This window comes from Rhineura floridana, chromosome 17, assembly GCF_030035675.1.
Source record: "Rhineura floridana isolate rRhiFlo1 chromosome 17, rRhiFlo1.hap2, whole genome shotgun sequence".
Taxonomy (NCBI): Eukaryota; Metazoa; Chordata; class Lepidosauria; order Squamata; family Rhineuridae; genus Rhineura; species Rhineura floridana.
In genome coordinates this window covers 24,964,378-24,990,960 of record NC_084496.1, presented here as the reverse complement: position 1 = coordinate 24,990,960, position 26,583 = coordinate 24,964,378, and the positions used below count along the sequence as shown (strand labels likewise).

The following is a 26,583-nucleotide window of genomic DNA, read 5'->3' as shown; positions in this document are numbered from 1 at the left end:
CTCAGATCTAGTGTTATAGCTCCTAATTGTTTTTGCTACATCACTTCTCACTATTAAAGCAACCCCGTGTCTTAATTTCTCATTTCCTGAATAAAATATTTTGCAGTTGCCTGCAGTACCATTCCTGTCCATTTTAATTCACTCATGCCAAGTATTGTAATGTTGATACGTTCCATTTCTTGTTTGACAATTTCTAACTTTCCCTGGTTCATGTTTCTCACATTCCATGTTCCTATTGTGTACGTCGTACAACTCCGGACTCTCCTTTCGCATCTGTGCACATCAACCTCTGGACTTCCTTTTGGCTTTGACCCAGTTGTGTCACAGCGCTACTCATTCTTGTCCATTTTCCTTCCCCAGTAGCTCAATGAGTGCCATCTGACCTGGGGGGGTCTCATCTTCTAGCACCATCTTGTGTTGTATTTTGGATACTCTGTTCATAGGGTTTCCGTGGTAAGAGGAATTCAGAGGTGGCTTACCATTGCCTTCCTCCGAATTTGGATGCATCTTGTGTCTCAGGTTTGTCCATTCCGCCTTGGGTGCCCCTGGTAGGAGTCTAGCCTCTTGGTCGACTCCCGATGGCATTGCACTCAGATTCTTCAACACACTCAACCCCCCCTAGGCCACCCCAGCACCACACTTTTAAACCCCAGATGACTAGAACTGTTACATATGGGCAAGCAGGCTAACGCGTTTTTTGGGGGGGGGAGGTTAGTAACTTTCGTTAAGTTTATTTGCAAGATTGTTTTTGATTTGTCAATCAGGCAAATGGATTTGGGGTTTTTGATTTTTGCTCACTGTAAACTTTTTCTACATCAGTATTGCCTATAGTGGTAGCAAGAGGCTCATAGGAAATACTCTGGGGAAAACCAGCTATCCCATGATGTATCAGTATGGGCCATGGACTTAACTTGGACTTAAAAGCTCATGGGAAGTACTTGAAAGGAAACGAACTATCGCATGATGCATCAGTATTGGCCATGGATGATCACAGGAGAAACAAACTTTTGTCCATTTGAACAACTGCAGTGTAGTCTTTCTTCCTCATACATCACCAGTTAATTTTAGTGCGTGGGACCCTTAAAACCGTCATGCTCATGTTGTGTTAAAAAAAAAAAGTACATTCCGTGAGGCATCTCATTAGCCACTCATTCTCCCATCCTTGGAAGCGCCTATTTTATTTCGGCGAATCAGCAGGCAGAAATTTCGTTGTGCTCGCCTCTTACGGACAACGTGGCCAATCCGCGCCGAGGTGGGCGGTGAAGAAAGGGGAAAGAGGCTGTCCAGGTGGCCACGCCCCCTTTACGTTTAATACTAAACACCCGTATCGGAAAGACTAGTCGGGAGGCCGATGTCGGAGTCGTACGCGTAAGCCCCGCCCTTCGCACGTCGGCTTCATTGTGATGAATAGCGTGGCTAGCGCGCCTTCTATGCGTATACGCCCCCTCAGGCTGAACGTGCGCAGTGAGCAGCAAGTTAAGGCCCTTAGACACCCTTCGCTTCCGGTTTCCATTCCATCGCGGCAATGTAAGCCACACTGTTGCATGTGAGTCTACCCCCTTCCTTATTCCCATCTCTATGGTGCCCTGCGCTATATCTCTCTGCACGGTTTGCTCCGCCCATGCTCAATTGACAACCGGAAGTGTCCTTATTTTCATTATTAGAACCTATGACCCTTCTTTAAAAAAAAACAAATTAAACGCGCTTATATGACATTGCGAGGCTCTAAAGAATACTGAGATATCTTAAAAAAGATATCTGTGAAAGAATCACCAGGCAACAGCGTATTTCAATTTTCACCGGATGTATGCCGCTCTGTTTTTTCTCCTAATCTCTATGACGATGGAAAAAAACGGGAGGAGGGGGAGGGGAAAATGTCGGCATTCGCGCGTGCGCAGAGGAAAAGCCGCCGCGGTGAAGCCTCTCTCCGCGACAACCCTAGGCGGCAGGCGGAGTCGCCCCGCTCTGGAAGAGGGAGGGGCTTCCTCGCACCTGCGCAGTGGCCGCGGCTCTGAAGCGTGCGCGTGCGCAGTAGAGGTGGCTTGCGCTCTGAGGGAGGAAAATGCCCCTGAAGTTATTTGTAATGTCGGGCCGGCCGCTGGTGACGTAGCGAGGAGTTCGGGTAGCGGCGGCGGAGGAGGCAGGAAAGAAAAGCCGAAGAAGAAAGAGGAACGGCGGCGCTCTCTCCTTTTCCTCCCCGCCAGCCCTCTCCTCCCTTCCTCTCTCCGCGCTGGGCCTTCGCTGCCATGGAGAGAGCCGGGCCGCCGCTGAAGCCGGACTCGGGCGGCGCGTGTTGAGAGCAGGCGGGAGCCCCGTGGCGGGCGGCGCGGTGAGCCGGGGCAATCGGTTCGGGGGCGGCGGAGCCCCCTCGCCCGGCAACGCTCCCCGCAGGAGGGTCCCCCTTCCCTGCCCCCTCTGCCTCTTTCCCTTCAGGCGGAGAGGCCAATAGGTTCTTTTCTCTCTCCTCTTTCCCCATTTTGCTCTTCACTTTCTTTCCGAGGCGGTGATGAGCTAGGAGGCCGATAGGCTTGGGGGAGGTAGAGAGGCGCCTCTCTCTCTCCGTGGTAGGCAGCGGGCAATACGTTTGGGGGCGGATATGCTTCCTTCTCCAATGGCCTGTTATCTGGGTGTGTGTGTGTGTCCTGGTTTCCCCTTTACTTTATTCTTTAAGAAGAGTTTGGTGGGTGCCAGGTGTGGTGGTGGTGGAGGGTGTCGGTTTGCGGGGAGTTGGGACGGGGCTCGCCTCTTCTTTCGAAGGGGGGGCAGACATTTCCTGCTGCCCCTAGAAGTGTGTTGCGCGGAGGAGGGGTTAATCCTGTGCCTCTTGTCCTTTCTAAGGTGTGGGGGGGGGAGAAAGAGCTCAGCAGCCTTTGGGGGTAGGGCAAGCAGGCTTTCTTTTCAGGCCTTCTGCGGCCACCTTCCCCTCGCGTAAGGCCTCTTTTGCCTTTTCATTCACTTTCTTTGCGACCGTGTGGCGGGTTGTGGGCACTAGGTTTGGGGAGTGGGCAAACAGGCTGGGTCCTCTCCTAATATGGAAGGGCCCTGGCGCCTCCTGCTAAAGAGGAGGAGGAGGAGTAATAGGTACGAGGGGAAGCGAGGCGTCTGCCTCAAATGCCAACTGCTTGGGTTTTGGTGCACCCCTCCCTTTTCTCCCTAGATCTAGGGGTGATGGAAAATGAGTTTCTCTTCCCAACCTGCCACTTCTTTCCATTTTCTCTGGTAGGGGTGAAAGAGGCACCAGGAGAACTTGCTTCCTCTGTATCCTCCCTACATCTGCCTCCAGTAATGTGGGGCCTTCTTGTTTTCTTTGGGATGAAGGGGGGGACAGACACTGATGGCTATGGGGGCAAAGGAAGAGGTCCCCCCCAGATTTCTTTATATCTGTTTTGTGGACCTTTCCCTCTTTTCCTGGGGTGGGTGGGGGGAAGTGAGGGGCAGAAAGGCTGAGGAAGGAGATCATGGAAAGGGATGTATTTAGCTCAGTAGCCTTCCCTCTGGGATGTCTGAGCCCAGTTCTTTTCCTCTGGGAAGGAATGGGGTAGAGCGCGAGGAGCAAAGGATATAGGCTAGGGAGAAAAGAGGGTGCCTTCAGCATTTCCACCTGTTAATCTGGGGCACCTCTCCCCTCATTTCTTGGCAATGGAGCGAGTGGGCCAGAAAGCAATAGGTTTGAAAGAAGAAATGGATAATGTAGCTGAGTGGATCTCCCTTCTGCTACATAACCCTGTGTCTCCCTCCCCTCCTCCATCCCCCAAGATCCATCCGTCTTTCCCTGCCCTTATGCAGAGTGGAGGGAAGGTCAAGGTGGGCCTGGAGCCTTTCCCAGAATGCAGTCAGAGTTGCTGGCTAAGGTTCCCTCCATGCCTGAGGAAGGGTCTTCCTGGCTGTCATTGTGGTGGGTGCAGATGGTGTGTTTTTTCTCTGTGCTCTTGCTCTGTTCTTACAACTTTTTTTTTACTCTCGTAGATGGAGTGTGCTTAAGTCTGCTGACACCTGCCAAGTGAGATTGGAACCGTTGCACGTGGAGTCCTCGGGTTAACCTCGTATCAGTGGTGGAATGAAACTGAATACGTAACTTTCTTTTCATTCTTGCAAGGATTTTGTATCCCCTTGCTCCTGCTCTAGGGGCGGGGGGGTGTCAGAAAGGTGGAGTATTCTACACATCAGGAAGGACTCCTGGTTTGGTTTGCTCTCAGCCTGTGGAAGCACAGCTGTAGGATTTCCTGGTTCGCTTTTTTTACTCTGGGAGATTATTCCACTAGGATGGACAATGCCTTGAACGGTGACAGCACTTTCCACTTGCCAGCCCTACAAACCGTTCACCCCGGAGTTCAGTAGAGAGCGCGAAGGTGATTGGGGAACTCACCATGGCTGGGAGTGGTTATACAGATCTGCGAGAAAAGCTCAAATCAATGATGCCTTACCGAGACAATTACAAGAGTGGTGGCATGCGGGACCCTGCCGAATCCCCCTATGGAAGTGTGGGCGGAGCTGCAGAGCGCAAGCGGAAATACCATGAGGATTCTGAGTCGGAGCCCAGTGACTACGAGGAGCACCAACGGGAGGAGGAGGAGGAGGCCCATAAAGTCAAAAGCGGCATCCGGCAGCTCCGCCTCTTCACCCCTGAGGAGTGTGCCAAGATTGAAGCTCGTATTGATGATGTGGTCTCCAGGGCAGAGAAGGGCCTTTATAAGGAGCACACGGTGGATAGGGCTCCTCTCCGGAATAAATACTTCTTTGGGGAGGGTTACACGTATGGGTCTCAGTTGCAGAGGCGAGGCCCTGGTCAAGAGCGGCTCTACCCGCGTGGGGAAGTGGATACTATTCCTGAATGGGTCCATGACCTAGTCATCCGCAAGCTGGTGGAGCATCGGGTCATCCCCGAGGGCTTTGTGAACAGTGCAGTGATCAATGACTACCAGCCTGGGGGCTGCATAGTCTCCCACGTGGACCCCATCCACATTTTTGAGAGGCCAATTGTCTCTGTGTCGTTCTTCAGTGACTCGGCACTCTGCTTTGGCTGCAAGTTCCAGTTCAAACCCATCAGGGTCTCTGAGCCAGTCTTCTTCTTGCCTGTGAGAAGAGGGAGCGTCACTGTGCTCAGGTAAGGAAACAAACGAGGTCATTTCGAGCTGCTTAAGAGTACATCAGGACATGCTTGTGTATGGCTTGATGATTTTGTGTAGCATCTTCTGAGTGAATGTTTTATGCTGCTTGTTTGCCTTTTACAGCGGCCACTATTTCTGCTGTGCAAGTTTTGGGAATGACTTAAAAGAGCAAGTGGCTTATGGGTTGGGTTTGAAGATTCTGTTGTAAACCACTGGATGTCCTACTTCTGCATAATAACATAAATGATTTCCGCTGACTGGAGCAGAGGTTTTCAAACTGTCTTCTGGCCAAGCCTTGGATGGTTTGAAATTTTATCCAGAGCTCCTTAATGAGAAAAACAGTAATTATGGGACAAGCTTCATAGTTTGACTGTCATTGTTAATCTTCCTTGCTATGTGCAGTTGCTAGAAATTTGGGGTTTTATTTGGGTCACATCCTCAGTTTGTGTAGGGCAAGAGCAAGTCTTGCCAGTGCAATCGGTGTTAACAGAGTATGCAGCACAGAATGGAACCTGCAGTGTACATCAGTTCTTCAGCAGACAAGCTGATGATGGGAAGGTTTCCTGGAGAACAGGAAGTTTGAGAACGATTGATACAAGGTTTATAGGAGCTGGAGAGGAGCTCAGCTGGGGAGCACATAAGCCTTAATTAAATACCACCCACCCAGTTCCCATTTGCAAAACAGGGGTTCTGAAGCTGTGCCATAATGAGCCTCCCAAGTTGGAGAAACTTGTTTGAATCTCTGCAAGTGTTAACCAGGGATGTAGGGACCTCTTGTCCCTTTGAATCTGATTGGGCTCCAAATCCCATCATCCCTGACAAGGCTATTCTGTCTGGGGTTAATGGGAGTTGGAATCTAGCAATATCTGGAGGGACACAGGTTTCCCCACCCCTGCTAACTAAAGCAAGGTAAATGGTTTTCCTTATAATGCAATCTCCCTCATCCCAGAGAGGAAGAACTCTGGGGCAGCGTAACAGATGTGTGTGGAAAAAATAGACAGATATGCTTCGGACTCCTGACAACAGGAGCCAACACAAAAAGACAGCACAGGATCTGATGAGAAGGGGTGCATAGCAGGGCTGTGGAGTCAGAGTCGGGAGCAATTTTGGGTGGAGTTGGAGTCGGAGTCAGTAGAAATGTACCGACTCCTACTTCCAAATAAATTTTGATTGACAAGAAGCAGTTTTGGGTGGAGTCTGAGTCGGACAGTAGAAAAATAGAGGAGTCGGAGTTGAAGGTTTGGCGTACCGACTCCACAGCCCTGGTGCATAGGCAGTTTGCCTTCTGCTCCAGTCAGGACACGGGGGGGGGGGGAGGAAGAGTCAGATGAGCTTGCACCTTGTTTGGGAATTTTCTTTGATTTGCTGGGGGCACCTACCTCACAGCTTGAGGGAAAAGTGTCCATAGAGAAAAATGATTGCATCTCCCATACAGAATGCAACTTGCTTTGACAGCTCTGTGGCTGCAACGGGTTCATCATAGCACTATTTTATTTACTTATTTTTAAAACTGTTAAATGTATGGCAAAGCACTAATGGTTGTTCTAGAAGCACGTTGAGCCCTTCTGTGTTTCATTCAGCAATTGACTTTATCCACCGGGGATCGAATAGGGAGGCCTTGCTTGCTATATTTGTAAACTCAATAGTGATATGGTTTCGTTTTTCAAGTCCTTGATAGCCTCCACACAGTAATTTTTTAGGACTCAACAAACTGGGAGCTTGTTCTTTTTTTTTTTTCTTACAGGCAATAAAATAGTTCCACAGGCATCTCCAAGCCAGTTTTCTGTTGGCTGCAGAGCCAAGACTGGTACTTTGCAATGCATAGCACTCATTATTTTTTTCTGTAACTCCCTCCTCTCTGCTTTATGGTTCTACTTCCTTTTCTCTAAAATGGTACTTACAATGTAAACACATACAGGTAACATTAGACAGTATTCCTTGTGGCATGAGTACCTACAGAAGAGCAACTTCTCCGGGTGCTAAGTGGTGAAAGGACGCGAAATGTTGGGTCAGAATAATCTTATGACGAACCGTATTTATAGCCTTGTAGGCCAAAGCCAGTTCTCTGCCAGGATGAGTCAAACATCCCTAATGGCTCAGCCGTTGCCATGGCAAAGGGTGGGTAACTAACATTTTTTTGTCTGAGGAGTGAACACTTCTGCCTGTCTGAAAGCCTGCTTGAGGGTAATGTGATCCACTGCTTTCATTTGTAAAGCGATCTCCACATGAACCAGGAAGGAAAATCTTTCCGTCATATAAACAGGGCCTATAGTTCAGGGGCATCAATAATACAGCAACACAAGGGCTAAGCATTATCTCCGCAAGTGCCCATGTGCACATTAATTAAGGCTCATGTGGTAGGAATTCTCAGGAAGGAGCTGAGCACTGCACACTATAAAAATGAGTCGAGACTTTATCTGATGCATTTCAGTAACAAGGTGGTATCAGGCTAAAAACAGGAAGTACTTTGGTCAGACCTAGTGTGTATGTTTCAAAATCTGGATAGTTCCCACAATGTTATGTGCCATAAGAATTGTCAGCCTCACCTGCTCTGTGGCCAGGTACAATTTATGCATCATAATGCAGGCAGCCTGTAGCTTATATTGATTATCGAGCTGAAACTTCACCCACTTACGCTAGGGAGTTGTCTTGTGTGACTAGGAAGCTGAACATGACTCTTGAGATGTGCCTAGCACCTCTTGCTGTTTCAGATAGCTTGGGGCAATAGCTTCCCTACAAATAGGCTACCAGCTCTTCCTCCCATGCGTATCTGTTAGAGATGCAACAACATCCAAAAAGCAGGAGGAGGTGCCCATTTAGCTCAGTCTTCCTTAATTGGTGTAACTGAGGGTGATTCTTACTTGCCCTGGGTGATCAGGCAAGTGGCTGTCCACAAGCCTTGCTTTGTGTTCGTGAGTTCCCTGCTTCAAAGAGACAGCAGGCTTTCCGTTTGTTCAAAGCTTTCTGTTCCTGAGGCTGGCCTGTTAACTGTTTTTCTATGATAGTCTAATCAGGCGGCTATGTCAAATGTGGGCCTAATTTATGAAGAAACAAATAGCGTCAAATGGGATGGTCGCTTTTGTGTAAAGATAACAAAACACCACCTATGCTTTAGAGTTTCCAAGTGGGAAGAAAGGAGTGGAATCAAGTTCTAGGTTATTTGTCCACGTGAGCTTTCTGCAGGTAGACGCATGAAGTCCCCTGGCTCTTCTGAAACCTTTAGCACCTGAGCCTGTTCCTCAGAACACCTACTAATATTTCCATGAGTCTCTGCTTTTAGGAGCAGAAATCTTCTGGAATGTCAATAGGCCCACAGGTCTCTTCAAGTTCCTGGCTGGCTGGTTTCCAAGGAAAGAAGCTGACATCAAGCAAATAATGTACTTGGAATGCAAAAGTTACTTCCGTTTGAGGGCAGCAGCTACTAAGCTCTTGAACATTAACTTAAAGGGCACCCCACCAAGGAAAGTTGGCCTGTGCAGCAAGACAGGACTGCATGTGCAGCATCCAGCACTTCTAGATCTCCTTGGTACTACCAGAATGGAGAAAGCCAGTGCTTCCAGTCACATGGCGAGCTCCATCCCAAAACTTGGTCAACAAGCGAGCAAGCAGTTCTAAATACAGCTGCTGTTGAGAGGGCTGGAAGGGAGAACCTAGCTCGACAGAAGTGGCATGCTGGTTATGGCAACATGACTTGTAATATTTGTTGGTAACGCAGAAGCCAGTGGGACAGTTTACATTCTGCTTACAGGAGCTCTGTGAGCAAATGCTAACTTATGTTTTGCTCACCTTCCCATATCTTGTGTGTCTTAAGGATGCAGCTTTCTAATTTCTGCCTCCTGATTTTTCAGCATGTGACTGTCCTGCTGTACCAGGTTTCTTTATGCAGAGTTTGTGCGTTTTGCTTGCTAGGGAGTGGGAGGAGAGGATCTGTAAGGCATGTTTCAAACTTTACAAAGAAGCGCAGAGAAGGGGAAGCTGAGTCAGTTGTGCTTCCCGTTCTCCTCACCCTGGGGCAAGGGGAAGTCACTGGAGAGGGCTTGAAGCAAGTTGATGGGATGCTCTTCCACAGAGCCAGCGTCTCTTCACAGAAGTCTGATCTATTCGCTTCCTTAAATAAAGATGGCAGGGAGGATTTTGTGTGTGTGTTGAGGAACTAGAGCAATCCAGTTCCCTCTCCCGTTTTGGCAGAGCTTGATTCCAGGTGTGGGGTGGTGGCCAAGTGAGGTGGCCCACCGTAATTTTTTTGAGAGCCGTAGTATCAGGTGTGCCCTACTAAAACGAGAGCAAGTTACAACGTATGACAGAAAGTACACTTATCTGAAATAGGTCACTTTTGTACAGCGTTCCTTTAGAACTCAAACTCTTGAGTGAAAATCATTGCTAGCAAGCTTCATTGCAAAGTTGTTGAAATAGCCAGTTTTGGGGGTTCAGTTATGCTGGCAAGGCTTGAAATATACAAACCTGAATTGGCTTTAATAATCAAAGCTTTCTCAGTGAACCTGTTTGGAGGTTAAGAAACTGTAGTCTGTACTTGCAAAACTAGAACTCCCAGGATGCTCCTGAAACAAGCCATGCTAGTTAAACTGGGTTTAGCTTGGCAGATACGATAAGGCTCCACAGGTGCCTACCTGGAGCTTAAGATTGTCATTCGAGGCCCTTCTCTGTCTCCACCTTCCAAGGCATAGCAAATGGCTGCAGGAGATGGCCTTGTTTGTGGTAGCACTCAGCTTTTAAAATGCTCTTCCTCAGTAATTTTGGACTGTTGGCTGGGGCTGATGGGAGTTGTTGTCAAAATATCTGGATGGTACCAGATTCTGCCCCCCTTTTCCCAGTAGACTCATTGATCCCTGTAAGATTTCTTTCAGCTTGCAACTAGCAATTCAAAGAGCAGATTTTTTTTCTTCACCAGGGTCATTGACACAGAGATCTTCAAAGCCACGTGGCTTGTGTAGGTGGCTAATGACTATGGTGGCCAGGGAACAGAAGGCACTGCTTCGCTGTTTTCTGGTTTGAGTGTAGCCCTCTGCAAAGGATCTTGCTTACAGCCCCTTTGAATATGAGCACCCATGCTTTGAGCACCATTAAGACTGTTGGAATTATCCAGCGGGGCAGTCATGGGCCCCGTATCCAAGAGGGTCTTCGTTATGCAATCTTGGCTGAGCCATTGCGGTCCTTGTAGCTACGCTGCGATGCAGATTTGGTCAAGGGTTTCAAACAGCATGGCAAAAAAACCAACAAAAGTTTTCTTTCCCTTGACGAATTCTGGGTGCAATTTTGAGGATATCATTATTGAGTGAGTTCACGCTGCCACTCAGACTACCCCCTTGTCCGATGTTCTCCTCTTCTCTCCCCTCCCCGCCTCCCCTTCCTGCACTAGTGTTCTGGCTGCTCAGGTAGATGAGCCACTGGTCTCTACAGTCAGAAAAGGAGCAAGGTGGAATCTGAGGGAGGATGGGAAAATCCAGAGGTACCCTTGCACAGGGCGCATGAAGACTCCAACAGGGCCAGCCCACAGTATTGCTTCTGGTCTATGGTTATGGCTGGGGACAGGGATTTGGGGTAGGTGATGGAACAGTACAAGCAACAGTCTGTGTGGAAATTATTTTTATATGGCTTTCTCTAGAGCAGGGCTGGGGAACCTGTAGCCCTCCAGATGTCATTGAGCTCTGACTCTCATCATTCCCTGCCAGTGGCTATGCTAGCTGCAGTGGATGGGAGTTGGAGTTTCCCTTCTCTAGATAATCTCAGGGCAGCATGGTGCTCCCAGGTGCTTGGCATCGCCAGGTAGGTTTGGGAATGCCCAACACCTGAAACTCCAGAGAGCCACTGCCAGTCAGCATAGGCAGAACTCAGCTAGATGGACAAATGGTCTGACTTTGGTAGAAGGCTGCTTCTGTTTCCGTGTAAAACTGGCAAAATGGCAGGGTCTGCTGTAACGGCGGTGAGCCGGTGTGGTGCAGTGGTTCAGAGTGTGAGACTGGGACCTGGGAGTCAAAGGCTCACATCTCCACTCAGCTATGGAGCTTGCTGCCCCAGTTGCACTCTCTCAGCCTAACCATCCTCACAGGGTTGCTGTGAGGAGAAAATGCAGAGGGAGGGTACCCTGTGCACCCCCTTGAGCTCCTTGGAGGAAAGGTGGGATAGAAGTGCAATAAATAAATGGGTGGGCACTGATGTTTTATGAAGGGCTGTTAAGTGCTGGCTACGGTTACAGGCTGGCCTTTTCCATCACCAGTAGGCCATGGGATATGAGAAGCAGGATCAGATGCAGCCTTTCAAAACGAAGTTGGCTTGGTTTGTAATCCCTCTTGGTTTTTTGTCCCCCACAGTGGCTACGCAGCTGATGAAATTACACACTGCATTCGACCACAGGATATCAAGGAGAGGAGAGCAGTCATCATCCTGAGGAAGTAAGTGGTGAAGCCTCTTTGAAGAAAATGCCATTTGCATGTTTTCAAAGGACAAAAGAAATCCTTTCGCGTTCTTACTGTTGCCAACACTAGAGCAGCTAAACCAGTAGCTGCTGTTGTGGATCATTGTGTTTTGGTTAAGCCAAATTACTCTCCTGCTTTGGCATCTGTGAGGCATGGGCCATCTTCCTGCTACCATTTATGGGTCCCTTGGTTGGTTGGTTTCTTAAAGGTTAAGGTGTGCCTCCCTAAGAAGATGCAAAGGGTAACTTGGGCCTGTCTGACTTTGCCTGGTGTTCTTTTCAGTGACCCAGTAAACTCTGGAGAATTGCAACTCTGCTGTGAGACAAAAGAGTTTTCTTAGCACTCTCAAAACATGATGATTGATTTTTATATACCCCTTATATGCCAAAACCACTTCTAAATCATTTGCAACATAAAGTCAATTTAAAAATACATACATAATTAAAATACCCAATACCAATTACAATTCAATCATGTCCTGTCCTGCCTCTTATTTGGTGAAACACATTGTGGCATGTTGGAATGCTTGCAATCGAGAAAAGTGGTGGTAATGGGCTAGCACCACTAACCCTTCCTCCACCGGACCTTAAAATAACATTGCTCCTCTCCTTGTTATTGGCTTGTTCTCTCTCTCTCTCTCTCTCTCTCTCTCTCTCTCTCTCTCTCTCTCTCTCTCTCTCTCTCTCTCTCTCTCTCTCTCTCTCTCTCTCTCTCTCTCACACACACACACACACACACACACACACACACACACACACACACACACACACACACACACACACACACACACACACACACACACACACACACACACACACACACACACACACACACACACACACACACTGGTAGGAAAGAAATACAACTCAGAATGACAGACTTAGAGACTTGAGCAGTTGCTTGCTTGATGAGGTCTCTCTGTGAAAGAGTTTGAATCCCCCTGGTGTTGTGGAGGGCTCACGTGACTGGTTTAAAGCTGAAGGTAATCTCTGCAAGAAATACATTTGGGGCCTCTTGCAGCATGTGGTACACTTCAGAGCAAGGATGGAGAACCTGGCGCCCTCAGTTGTTGAATTCCTGTTTCATCAGCCCCAGACAGCATGGTCAATTCTCAGGGACAATGGGAGTTGCAATCCAGCAGCATCTGGAGGGTCACATTTCATAGAGGGTGTGTGTTGCTGGCCTCTCACAGGAGCAAATTGCCCCCTTTGCTGCCTTGCAGGCTGGAATTGCATCTTGGGTTGAGAGAGCTGAATTATATCCATGATTAGCAGGATCATTAGCAGGCAAACGGTAGAGTCTCAGGTCTCCTTTGCTGCTGCTTTAGTGGCACAAGTCGTGAGGTGTCTCCAGTAACCTGTATCAGAAAAGCTTTTTGGCAGGGAGTGCAGGGACTCTGATCCTTGCAAAACATGGCAGGGTTGTAGAAATCTCCGTGCAAAAGGAGCAGGACAGTTTTCATTACTTGGGTAAAGTTTCTTGCACGTGTTTTGTGCTTACACCTCCGAGAACCCAATACTTGCTCGAGAACAGAACTGCGTAGTGAGAAAACTATCTGGCGCTTGTTCGCTTCAAATGGAATTTTCCTGAGCAGCCCGCTTACCAGCGTGGTCATAGAAACTTCAGGGCAGTGAAAGCATAGTAATATTTATGGATCCTTCCTGCACCCTCTAGACTGCAGAGGGTGGGTGCAGGATAAGCTGGCGGTCTCAGAGGCTGAGCAGGTGAAGCAGCCATGAGAAAGAAATGGTGCTTGGCTTTCAGCTTACAAGCAAATGGAAAAACATGACACTCCAGCTCAGCTCCCAGCATGTTTTAGAAGTCACTTGCAAGGCTGTTTTATCCCTGTTTGGGACAACTTCTTGAGCTACGTAGAACTTTAGGGAAAGTGTACCAGCTCAGAAATCGTAGCTAGTAACACATCAAATGGCAGGAAATATGTAGAGCACTGGAGCCCAGTTCCTTGACCGCTGTGGATCCTGCTGAATTCTCCCTCGAAGTCTGCATAAAGCACTGCCTATAGACTTTTAAGAGAGCCAGTGTGGTGTAGTGGTTAAGGTATTGGACTGCGACCTGGGAGACCAGAGTTCAAATCCCCACACAGCCGTGAAGCTCACTGGGTGACCTTGGGCCAGTCACTGCCTCTCAGCCTCAGAGGAAGGCGACGGTATACCCCCTCTGAACACCACTTACCATGAAAACCCTATTCATAGGGTCGCCATAAGTCGGGATCGACTTGAAGGCAGTCCATTTTCCAAAGACTTAAATGATAAGAGTTGTGCCCCTCAGAATGGACTTGCTCAATTGACTGGTAAAGACCTGATTAAGTGTGTTAGAAGTGTTAACTTTATTTCGACAGTAAAAAAAGGTGATCATCAATAGGATTGACACTTAGCAAATTACTTAACCATTTTGAAAAAAACGATTAACTTCCAAGACATTGTAACAAATTATTATAAGTTTGAGCATGTTTGGTAAGTTTGCTGTACATGCCAACAAGGCACTGGACAGTTCTGCCCTTTTGGCTGTTATTATGGAACTGCAAGGTCTCCCTTTTATAAAAATAAAAATGAAATGCTAGCCAAAGGAACAGCAAAATATTGAAACATTAAAAAAAAACAGTTTTAAACAATAGCAATACTGAGTAGACAGCAAGCATCCTCCAGCACTGTGGCTTCTTGGAATGTTTGACTGGCCAGTTGACTGTCATGCCAATCCTATTCACAAATTTGGATGCTGTAATTTTTTCTTATGGAAACATTCCACAATGAATGCTGACTTAGGCTCCATTTCCAAATGCTCTATTTGAATCATGCAGTGAGAGCGGTATGCAACGTGTGTTGCATTGCTCCAAATATGTGGCCCTTCAGATGTTGTTGGACACCAGCTCCCATCATCCCTAGTCAGTGGGACCAGTGGTCAGGGATGAATGGGGATTGTAGTCCAGTAACCTCTGGAGGGCCACAGTTTCTTCCCTCCCTGCCCTACAGCCTGCCAGGAATACAGAACATGGCTGCCTTTCTATACAAATAGGGTTGTATCCAATGCTAGTCCAACTCAGGATAGACCGATCGACACTGATGAACATGACTAACTTAGATCCATTAATTTTAATGGGTCTGCTCTGAATAGTATTTAGCTGGAAATAGCCCACGCAGCCTTGGCGACTCTTGAACCTGTCCCCCTTTCAGCCTCACTATCGGACCTACTTGTTTGGCATTGGCACCTCAGTTTAGCATGTGGCTTCCATGACAAACAGGCAAGGAAGGCAGTGTGGAAGATGCAAAGAGCTCCAACCCCATTCATTTTCCCAGTAGGAACGTTGCCCTCTGAATGCCTGGTGCAGATCCTAGTAAACTTGTGATGGCAGAAGGGTGGGGGGAGTCTTAATTCCATCCTATATCAGCTTCTCCAGATCGATAAACTAATGGTTTATGTGTGTGCATGCCAGATTTCAAGCGCAAGCAGATCAGCAGACTCTGCTTCTTTCTGTCACATGAGAAACTTGTGGAAAAATTTGTGCTCTTTATCATTGCCTAGTCAAGACACATACACTCATGTTAATGTTTAAAGCCCTAAACAGCTTAAGCCCCAAATATCTGAAAGACCACCTCCTTCCCTACAGACTGTCTCAGATGTGAGATCAGCAGAAGGGACCTTCTTGGCAGTTCCACCGCCCTCAGAAGTTTGGGGCTGGTGGTGGCCTGGGAGAGGGCATTCGCTGTGGCATCTCCTAGGACAGCCTTTCCCAACTAGTGGGCCACCAGATGTTGTTGGACCACAACTCCCATCAGCCTCAGCCAGCATTGCCAATAGTCAGGAAAGATGGGAATTGTGGTCCAACAACATCTGGTGGCCCACTAGTTGGGGAACACTGTCCTAGGATGTGGAATTCCTTCCCCGCAGAGATGCATCCACAGCCTTCATTATACAGTTACCGTCGTTGTATGCTGAAGATGCCCTTCTGTACCCTGACCTTTGACACCTGAGATATGTGTTTCCAGGACACATTCTATTCCTCCGACTGTAATTTGTTTTAAACTGTTTTTAATACTGGGTTTTAAATGGCTGCAACGTGCCCTGGGACCTTAGGGTGAACGGAAGGTAAGAAATTGAAATAATAATAAAATAATCTGGGTTTGGGGGAGGGAGGAAGCACTTTTAAGTTTGCTCCAGCAACTTGGTAGGGAGGCCTGACCTGTTACTTGTGTGATCGCATGTTGGCATGTTGTCATACTCTTGCTGGCAGACGTTGAACACTGGTGTTTTAGATTTTAACGCACATAATTTCTCCTGGTCTGTCACATCTGGTATAACTCAGCCGCCGCAATCCCTTTTGTGTGTCTTTCCACTTCCAGGACCAGACTAGACGCTCCCAGGTTGGAAACGAGATCCCTGAGTAGCTCTGTGTTGGTGCCAGGGTATGTCTCTGACCGTCTGTCAGGAAGCAACAGGGACCCCCTCCTGAAGCCAAAGAGGTCCCATCGTAAAGCAGACCCGGATGCTGCTCACCGGTAAGAGAATCTGCGCCAAGCCCAGTTGTATGTTGTGCAGCCAGAGGAGACAGACAAGAGTTGCTGAGTTGTGTAGCTCTGTGGAACGAGTTACCTTTTGCTTGGCTTCTACTGCTGCTTGTCTGACAATTGCCCACAATTGGGAAACTCCAGTTTATAGCCCTGGGGTATAAATCCTTTTTTCTCAAGTCCAAATGCCAAAATTAATAGAATTTTGCAAAAACAATAGTTGCTTCCAGTTGCCGAATGAGGTTTTGGTTTGGACTCTGGATGGTGATCGGCATGCCAGTGAGGAAGAGGCAGATTTTGTTACCTTCACTCCTTTTGTGTGGCGGGGGGGTTTTTGAGGGGAGGGCAGGATGGAGTTGTATCAATGCCCCGGGTATGCAGGTTAGAGGCTTCCACAGAGACGTCCTTTCATAATCTGTGACTGATGTATGTCAATACAATTTGGAGTTGGAGTTGTGTTGAATTCTCTGCATCCCAAGTGGTGCAGGCATGTCCACAGCAGTTTGTGATAATGATTTTGGGCTTAAATCAGCTGTTCAGTGAAGGGGAAAATCCAAAATATAAGGTGCACAGCCCCCTGGGTGTGCTTAAAGCAGATGTGGAGGACCTGTGGTCCTTCAGATGTTGTTGAACTACAACTCCCATCATCCTTGGCCATTGGCCATTCTGCACAGGTCTAATGGGAGTTGTAGTCTAGCAACATCTGGAGGGCCAAAGGTTCCTACACCTGAACTAAAGTGCCTGTTTGGAGCTTCACCATAGTTAATCTGCCCTTGGCCTCCAAGGTAGGGCAGGACATGAGTCCAAGTCAGTAAGTCAACATGCTGTGCACCTTGTATGTGGTATGTGCAAGGAAAATGTCCTGTTCAACTGATCCATATGAAATTTCAAACACATCTAATTCTCGGGAGGATGCAGTCTCAATACATGCGATTTCTTTGGCTCATGCTTCAGATACTAGATTTCTTAATGCATCTGTAACATGTTCCCCTCATATCTCTTTTGTCCCTACTGTAAATGGCATTACTCTCTCGAGTTCACAATGCCATATAGCCATGGAAAATGAAACCAGAGGAACACATATCCCAAGCCAACTCAACCATGCACTATTCATCACATTGACTTAAATCAAGTCAAAATATTGCTAGATGGAATAGTAAATCAATGGAGGGGATTCCGGGGGCGGCCATTGACACTCTAATGGGTCGAGGGAGATACGGTTTTGGGAGACAGCAATTTAATCGAACTAAGGAAGAATCTAATAGAATGCTGATAACTCCTAAGTTGCTGTCCCACTCAGATAACCTGGATAGCCTTGATGACACTTCCCCCGGGTTAAAAATGCTGCTGATCAATGCCAGGTCAGTAAATGGGAAATCTAGTGCTATTCAGGAATTGATTCTGGATGAGCATGCTGACCTGGCATGTATTACTGAGACCTGGTTGGATGAAGCGGGGGGGGGGTTAATCTCTCTCAGCTTTGTCCTCCAGGTTTCTCTGTACATCAGCAGGCTAGACCCGGGGGGCGGGGAGGCGGAGTCGCAGTGGTTTTTCGAGATACTATACAGCTGACCAGGTATCCTCTCCCACAGTCTTCAGGGTTTGACTGCGTTTACTTGAAGTTGGGTGCCCGGGACAGAATAGGGATTCTGTTGGTGTACCGCCCACCCCGCTGCCCAACCGTCTCCCTTCCTGAGCTAACCAGGGTGGTTTCGGGGTTAGTATTGGAGTCCCCTAGGCTTATGGTACTGGGGGACTTCAATGTTCACGCCGATGTTCCCCTTTTTGGAGTGGCTCAGGATTTCATGGCCTCCATGACAACCGTGGGTCTGTCCCAAGTAATATCTGGCCCCACTCATGTTGCTGGTCATACTCTGGACCTTGTTTTCTGTGTTGGTCGAGAGATACGTGATCTTGGTGTGGAGGACCTTTCAGTAGTTCCGTTGTCATGGACAGATCACTTCCTGGTCAGATTTAAACTTACTGGGACTCAGAGCCTCTGCAGGGGTGGGGGACCAATTAGAATGGTCCACCCCAGGAGACTGATGGATCCAGACGGTTTCCTGAAGGCTCTTGGGGAGTTTCCTGTCGAAGCCCTGGTTGACCTCTGGAATGAGGAAATGACCAGGGCGGTGGACACAATCGCTCCTAAGCGCCTCCTCTCGCGGATTGGAACCAAATCTGCTCCTTGGTTTACGAAGGAGCTGGGGGCGATGAAACGCGAAAGACGAAGGCTAGAGCGCTGTTGGCGGAAAACTCGGAGCGAATCTGATCAAACACGTGCTAGAACCTATTTAAGGACTTATTCCGTGGCAGTGCGGGCTCAAAAGAAAGTCTTCTTTTCCGCCTCCATTGCGTCTGCCAAGTCTCGTCCAGCGGAACTGTTTCGAGTGGTCAGGGGCCTCTTAAATTCTGACCCCTGTGAATATGATAGTGACCATGCAACAGTCCGCTGTGATGAATTCGCACGACATTTTGCAGATAAAGTCACTCAGATTCGCTCTGACTTAGACACCAACGTTAATACAGTCTCTGTGGATGTAACTTTGGCCTCTACTTGCTCGATTAGAATGGATTCTTTTCAGCTTGTTCAATCCGAGGATGTGGATAAACTCCTTGGAGAGGCGCATCCTACCACCTGCATATTAGATCCTTGCCCCTCCTGGCTTATAAAAAATGCCCGAGGAGGACTAATTGAATGGGTCAGGGAAGTGATTAATGCCTCCTTACTTCAGGGCAGAATACCGTCCTGCTTAAAGGAGGCAGTAATGACCCTTATTGAAAAAATCCTCCCTGAACCCCTCATTATTAGGTAATTATCACCCAGTTTCTAATATACCTTTTTTGGGCAAGATAATAGAGCGGGTGGTGGCGACCCAACTCCAGCGATTTTTGGATGACACGGATTATCTAGATCCCTTTCAATCTGGTTTCAGGCCCGGCTGTGGGACTGAGACGGCTTTGGTCGCCTTGGTGGATGACCTACACAGGGAAATGGACAGGGGGAGTGTGTCCCTGTTAATTTTGCTGGACCTCTCAGCTGCTTTTGATACCATCGACCATGGTATCCTTTTGGGTCGCCTAGCTGGGATGGGACTTGGAGGCATGGTTTTACGGTGGCTCCGGTCCTTCCTAGAGGAACGAACCCAGAAGGTGATTATGGGGGATGTCTGTTCGACCCCTTGGCCTTTGACCTATGGAGTCCCCCAGGGCTCTGTTCTGTCCCCCTTGTTATTTAATATATATATGAAGCCGCTGGGAGAGGTTATCCGTAGTTTTGGGGTTCGAAGTCACCAATATGCGGGTGACACCCAACTCTACTTTTCTTTTCCATCTAACGACACTAAGGAAGCCGTCAAGGTTCTGAACCATTGCCTGGTATCAGTGATGGATTGGATGGGAGCGAACAAGCTGAAATTAAATCCTGACAAGACAGAGGTGCTCCTTGTCAGTCAAAGGGCGGATCAGGGAATAGGGATCCAACTTGTGCTGGACGGGGTTACACTCCCCCTGAAATCACAGGTTCGCAGTTTGGGAGTTCTCCTGGACTCGGCCTTGAACCTGGAGGCACAGGTCTCGGCTGTGGCAAGGAGTGCCTTTGCTCAACTAAGATTGGTACGCCAACTGCGCCCGTTCCTTGACCTGTCAGACTTGACTACGGTGACACATGCCTTAGTTACATCCCGATTGGACTACTGTAATGCGCTCTACGTAGGGCTGCCCTTGAAGACTGCTCGGAAACTTAAACTGGTACAAAGAGCTGCAGCCAGGATGTTAACTGGAGCTGGGCTCAGAGAACATACAACCCTGCTGTTGTACCAGCTCCATTGGCTTCCAATCTGTTTCCGAGCACAATTCAAAGTGCTGGTTTTAACCTATAAAGCCCTATACGGCTTAGGTCCAGGCTATCTGTTAGATCGTGTCTCCCTCTATGACCCTGTCCGAGCTTTGAGATCATCTGGTGAGGCCCTGCTCAATATTCCATCTTTCTCACAAGCTTGCTTTGTAAAAACACAGAATAGGGCCTTTTCAGTGGCTGCCCCTAGATTGTGGAATTCCCTCCCTAGCGAGGTTCGACTGGCTGCCTCACTTTCATCCTTTCGTGCCCAGGTTAAGACTATTTTATTCAGACGGGCTTTTAACTAATATTGTCTTTTTTAACTTTTACTGATTTAATCTATTTTTAATTGTTTTAAACTGTATATTGCTTGTTTTTAATTGATTATGGTTTTTATTTGTAAGCCGCCCTGAGTTCCTTGGAAAAAGGGCGGGGTATAAATATTTTAAATAAATAATAAATAAAATAAATAAATATGGGGAAATCTGTGGCCCTCTAGATGATGTTGGACTCCAACTCCCTTCAGCCCCAGCCAGTATGGCCCTTGGGAGGGGAATGATGGGAGGTGTGGTCCAGCAACATCTGGAGGCCACAGGTTGCCAATTCCCAGTGTAGCCAATCCAATGAAAAGTAGTACCCAGGAGATAGCAATGCTTCAGGTCTGTCAAATATATCTCTGATTCCCTCATTGGTCTAGCTGTGTCCTTTTTTCCTCCCCCTCTCCTCAGACCTCGAATTTTAGAAATGGATAAAGAGGAGAACAGGCGCTCGGTCCTCTTGCCCAAACACAGGAGGCGGAGTCATTTCAGCTCTGAGAACTATTGGCGGAAGTCTTATGAGTACACGGAGGACTTTGACGAAGAGGAGGAGGATGGGAGTCCAGCTCGGAAAGTGAAAATGAGGCGGCATTAAGGGACTCTGTACTTTCAGTTCCCCCCACCCCACCCCCTCCACACACACACACACAAGATCTTAGCGCTGATGAGACTGGCCTTCAGGCTGTGAAATCGTATCCTTCTTCCCATTCCTCCCTTGGCTATTTCTCATCTAGCTTCGAGGTTGTGTTCTCCCCCACCCTTCCCCTTTTAGGCTGAAGAATAGCTGGGACAGATCTGGCTGCTTCTTTCACTTTTTTTTTTGACAGAGGCATCCATGCTGACCAGGATGTATCTGGTGCCCCCTGCCCTTTGTCCTCATCCCCACCCCACCCCAGGGCGGTCGGGCATGCCTCTTGAAAGTGTGGGGGCAGCTTGTTTTTAAAGGAAGTAAAAAAGCTATGTTGTTCTTTGAGGTGTTTGGGCTGGAGTGGATTTTGAAGATGCCAAAAAAAAGTGATGTGCTGAGTTTGCTGAAAGAGTGGAGAATATTTGTGTGTGCTCTGGCGCCGCTGCTTCTTGAAAACGTTCTAAATACAGCGTTTGGTCCCTTCCTTGCACCACCACCCACTTGGCGCAGTGCTCTCCATAGCACCATCCTCCTCCGTTCTGCACCAAAGGGCTCCTAATTTCCGAGGCCAACTTCCGTGTGAAATTACCTTTTTCTTGCTGTCACTTCAAAAGCCGCCTCCCTCCAGCAACTGGAAATCTAAAGCTTTGCAAACACCTCTTTTTTTTTGTGACACCGGATGACAAAGCGTTTAGGACGTGTTGCACTTTAGTGTCAGGGTTTATTTCCCTTTTTTTTTCTTTGTTCTATTAAATGCCATATAATCCTACTCCCCCAAATCCTTACTTGCTTGGGCTAGCAAGCACCTGTGTTTTCTGCGCTGCTAATGGAAAAAAAAAAGGATACAGTCTGTTTTCTCTTTCTGTGAAGGATGCACGGTGGTTCCACATTGGGGCTGCTGCTTGAGGGCTCGTTGAGGGGTGGGAGGGGGGAGTAACTCCTGGAAGGAGGAGCAGCTTGGCTGGAAAGCCAAGGTTCTACTGACCCCTTCACACTAACAGCATAGAGCCCAATGCACTGGGCAGGTCTCCCCACGGAAGCTGGACTGGAGTTGATGGCAACTGTGCAAACTTAACATGGTTTTAACAATGCGCTCAGGAGATCCTTCCTAGCGCATTGTGCCTGCACCTTGTGTTTAAGGAAGTTCATCTGCTTCGTTTTGATTTTCTTCTTACCCATGATAGGAAAAATAAGACCTTCGCTGACGCCGCTATCCCTTCCGACGCTTTGAAAACCAGTCTTCTATGTTGGTTGTCTGTTCTTAAGGGTGTAGATGGCCTTGGGTGGATGCTCCGAGTTGGGAATCCAGTCATGGCAGGAGCTGCATCCGTGGGACCGAGTTCTGCCCTCGGTTCCCAACATTGGCAGCCTCCCAGTGCAATGAGTCTTGAGATTGCCAAGTTACTTGTGGAATCTGCCATCTGCAGAGTGGGGGCATTCAGGCAGCCCCTTGCAGGAGACCGGCGTAGAGGATGAAATGGCATAACCTGCTGCTTCTGCACCTCCTGGCGATGGAGTCAGCCTGGCAAGCTGTACTTCCTCTTGCTCTTGCACCAAATGCATCTTGCCTACAGCATGTTGGTCCTCGCATCTGGAGCTGCCAGCCCGCCACTAACACCCTTTCGTGCTTTTGCTTCCCTGCTTGAGCCAAGCCTAGAAAATCACCACCAGTTGCCACCAAAGAGTTCAATTTTTAAATGTTACATCTTCTCCCCAATGGCTGTATCTTTCCGTCTTTCCCCCCCCCTTGCTTTGCTCAGCTTGAAGGGGTTATCAGCGTTCAGGGACTAGGTCAGAACCTGAGTTCCAATCACCTAAAAAAAATCCCAATCGTTCCCTTATTTCCTTAAACCACACTTGAGAAACCCAATTCTCTGAATCAGAATGCTTTGCACTAAAATCCTTGGTACAAAAGGTCTGCTCCTAAGTATCTTGAACTTTTTGTCCCACTCCTCTCAAATCGGGGCTCTTCTCTCCCCCCTCCCCAGGTTGCATGTGCCTTTTTGGTGTGACCTCTGTATACCTGGGGATAAGCATCAAATTCTCTTGTGCTTCTGACATGTGAGGAGGTTTTGCCTCCAAATCCCCAGACGATCCTTGCCTCATGTGCTGCGTTCCTCAGGGGCTGCTGCTGGCCTCCCCTATAGCTTGCTCCACTGGGATGGGTCAACCCGCAGTTTTTCTCCAGCATGTAACTGTCCTGGATGCGTTGCCTCTTTTTTTTCTCCCCTCACCCTTCTTGCCATCAAAGCGGAGCCTTTGATTTCAAAAGAGCAGTGGCTTCCGAACACCCCATCTCAGGTCTCCTTCAAAGTTCCTTTTGTATGAGTGGGCTGTTCCACTTGCCCTTTTGGTAAGAAGGGCAGAATGCCTTGAGCTTGGTTTCCACATGCCCCTTGCCTACAGGTGAGGATGAAGCAAAACACAGGTGCGACATTGGGAAGCCGAAAGGTTCTAAAACATCCTGGTCTGCAGTTGTAGGCCCACTTTGTAGCTGGCAGCACAAGAAGTGTTGTGCTTTTTGCCCCTCTGAAGGGAGCGTCTCATACAGGTTGCAGTGTGAGGTGAAGAAAGGGGATGTGGGTGCTTGAATATTCTTAAGGGCTGAAGGGCTTTGGGAGAGAGACAATCCTGCAACGTGCCACACAGCGTTCCTGTCTGTTGAGTAAAAGCACCTTCTGTATTTCTCACAAGTATGGTCTTCATTATCCTGGAGAGCTGGGGAGGTTTCTGCGTCCATGCCCCATGCAGCAGAAGTTGATCTGGTTTTGCTATGACCCACTCCTCCAAATGTTGTTCAGTTTTAACTTTTGCTTTATGACTCATCGTCGCCAGGGTGAGCGTAGCTAGTAATGGGCAAGGGTGAGTGTCCCAGAACTGGGTTTCTTCAGTAAAAAGAGGCTTTGCTTCTCTGCACACGTCTCTGCAACCTGGCGTACGGCAGCAGTGCCGGATGGATCTGTACCGCAAGCCATGAGGCAAGTGTGTGAACCTCCTATGCTCTTTTTTCCTTCACCTAAGTCTTTGCTGACCAGCATCTGGCATCCTCAGCAGAATAGCATGTAGGAAAAATAACACCTTAATAGATCTGTCTTGCACTTTGTCTAAAATTTTGGATCCCTCTTGTCAATAAAATCCACTGAGGTAAGGGCACTTATCAGCTTCCTCTCCAAAAGCTTGATTCTCCTGGACCATCATGCAGGAAACTTAAAGAGCAGGGGATGTGCATATGCTCTCGCCGTCTTCCCCACAGTTAACTTTTCTCAGGTGTCATTTGCTGTGGTGATTGACCCAGTTATAAGGCAAAGTGTGATGGGATTTTTAAAAAAACACTCCATGTTTCTGAGACAGAACAACGTCGATAAGATGGGTTGGTTTCTTGTTTTTAATGCTGTTAGTGTGAGGTTTGATGGCAGCCAATCACTGGTAAAAGGATCCACCCATAGCCCCTCACCAGATCCAGGCTGCTTTTGAAACTTCAGGGGTGTGTGGTTTGGATCCACTTCCGGTGATTAGCTGGCTGTTTTTTTTTTAAAGCATCAAGTACAGTTGAACTTGAGTCTAAAGGCAAAATCTGCTCCAAAAACATACCTGGGTTTCTCCACCTTGCACCCCCCTCTCCTCCCAAGCACACACTTAAAAAAAAAAAGTTCTGGCTGACTTTTTTGTGTTTTTTTAAATAAAAAAATCTAATTTTTTGTTACAAATAAAATAAGTGGCAATATTTTTTTCTGTAATTTTTAATAGGAAAAAGTGTGATTTGTAAAACCAATTGTACAGTTCTGAAGTTTGAGATACACAAAATAGCTGTACTGCGTGGCACGCTGTCAATGGGGGAGGGGGGAGGGGAGAGATTATTTTCCGTACAGTACAGTGTATTTGGGGAGAAATCTTTTAATTCGGGTTGATTTAGGAAGAGCTATAGTTCCCTGTCAGGGTTTTGAAATTTCATTTTTTCTTGTATAGAATGCTGCATTTAACTAAATAAAAGCCGAAAGCATCACTTGACTGAGTTAACTGTTTCGATATTTTGCTTTTAAAAACCCTTTTAGCTCTTGTATACTGCTGCTGCTACTGGTGCTTAAACCTTCTTCATATACTTTCAGTAACCCTTAACAAAGCCCACAAGGTATACCAGCTTTATCTCCCCATATTACAGACGTGTGGGAGAATGGTCAAGGCTGGAAGAGTAACTAATGGGGTGCTTAAGCACTCACGCACCCACATACACCCTGGTGAGTTTGCAGTAGAGGTAAGATGTGGACTATATGTTTATGGTTCACAGTTGTAACCGCTGCACTACACTGCTTTGGCACACACCACTGAACTTGCTCTTAGCCTTAATTCCAGATCATACTAAATGTGGAGGAATCGGCTCTTCTTTCTAATATATCACCATTTATATATTTATGCAAAATGTTTTGTAGTTGCCACACCTCAGAAAGGATATTGCAGAGTTGGAAAAGGTTCAGAAAAGGGCAACCAAAATGATCAAGCGGATGGAGGGACTTTCCTTTGACGAACGGTTGAAGTATTTGGGGCTTCCTAATTTAGATAGAAAAGCAATTGGGGAGGGGGGGACATGATAGAGGTAAATGAAATTATGTGTAGTGTGGATAAAGTGTTTAAAGGGTAGTTTTCTCCTTTAAGCAATACTAGAATCTGCAGCCATCCAATGAAGCTGAACATGGAATGTTCCGGACAAATAAAAGAAAGCACTTCACACAACTCAGTTGAACTATGGAATTTGCTGCCCCAAAATGTAGCGATGGCCACCAGCCTGGGTGGCATTTAAATAGCGATCAGACAAATTTGTGGAAGACAATTTGTGAACTTTCCTGGGCCATCTGATTGGCCGCTCTGAGAACAGAAGGCTTAACTAGATGGGCCACTCTTATTATTTATTTAATTTGTACCCCACCTTTCTTTTCATTATAGAAACCCAAGGTGGCCTACATATGGCTCCCAGGCAGTCTCCCATCCAGGCACTGGCCAGACCTGACCCTGCTTAGCTTCAGCAGACCATGGTCTGGGATACCTTTATGTCTTTTATGGCCAATCACAGGCTGCTGTTAGCTGCCTAAGACTAGCAGAATCCATCCTGTGTCTCCACACAGATTATGCTTTCTTTTCCTATTTACAGGTGTTAATTAACTCTGCATTGCCAAGTTGATTGTTTTATCACCTATCCCTGTAAATGGCCATCAGACTAATTTTACATACATTCTAGCTCTAATTTAATTACTTGCTATTTCTACTTTATGCATTTCATTTTCCTTTATACTCACTGTTTACAGCTCTGTTCCCACCACCACCACTTATCACCGTGTGTGTGTGGTGGCTGCCCATTAGGTACCAGGTAAGTTCAAGGTTCTGGTTTTGGTATACAAAGCCCTATACAGCTTGGGACCAGGATACCTGAAAGACCGTCTTATCCCTTATATTCCCAGTGGATCATTGCGCACTGCAGGTGAGGGCCTCCTGCAGAGACCATCTTATCAGAAGGTCCGTTCCGAACAACTTAGGAAGTGGACCTTTAGTGTAGTGGCACCGGCCCCTTGGAATTCCCTTAAATATTAGACAGTAGAGACCTTAGCCCAATGTGCATCAGTATTGGAATTGCTTTTTAAGATTTTTTAAAGCTTTTAAGATGTTTTCAAATATGTTTTAATATATTTTAATATATTGAATATATTATTAAATATATTGAATATATTATATTTTAATGCCTGTTT

The 26,583-nt window shown here is 47.4% G+C and overlaps 1 protein-coding gene across 1 annotated transcript; it reads left to right on the top strand.

Annotated features, from left to right (window-relative positions):
• The first annotated feature begins 1,936 nt into the window (after positions 1-1,936).
• ALKBH5 (alkB homolog 5, RNA demethylase) lies at positions 1,937-24,853 on the top strand. Its single transcript, XM_061599765.1, has 5 exons — positions 1,937-2,329; positions 3,967-5,104; positions 11,438-11,518; positions 15,901-16,056; positions 20,632-24,853. Exons 2-5 carry the CDS (start codon positions 4,368-4,370, stop codon positions 20,813-20,815), a joined length of 1,158 nt encoding a protein of 385 aa, XP_061455749.1. The 5' UTR covers positions 1,937-2,329; positions 3,967-4,367; the 3' UTR covers positions 20,816-24,853.
• The last annotated feature ends 1,730 nt before the right edge of the window (positions 24,854-26,583 follow it).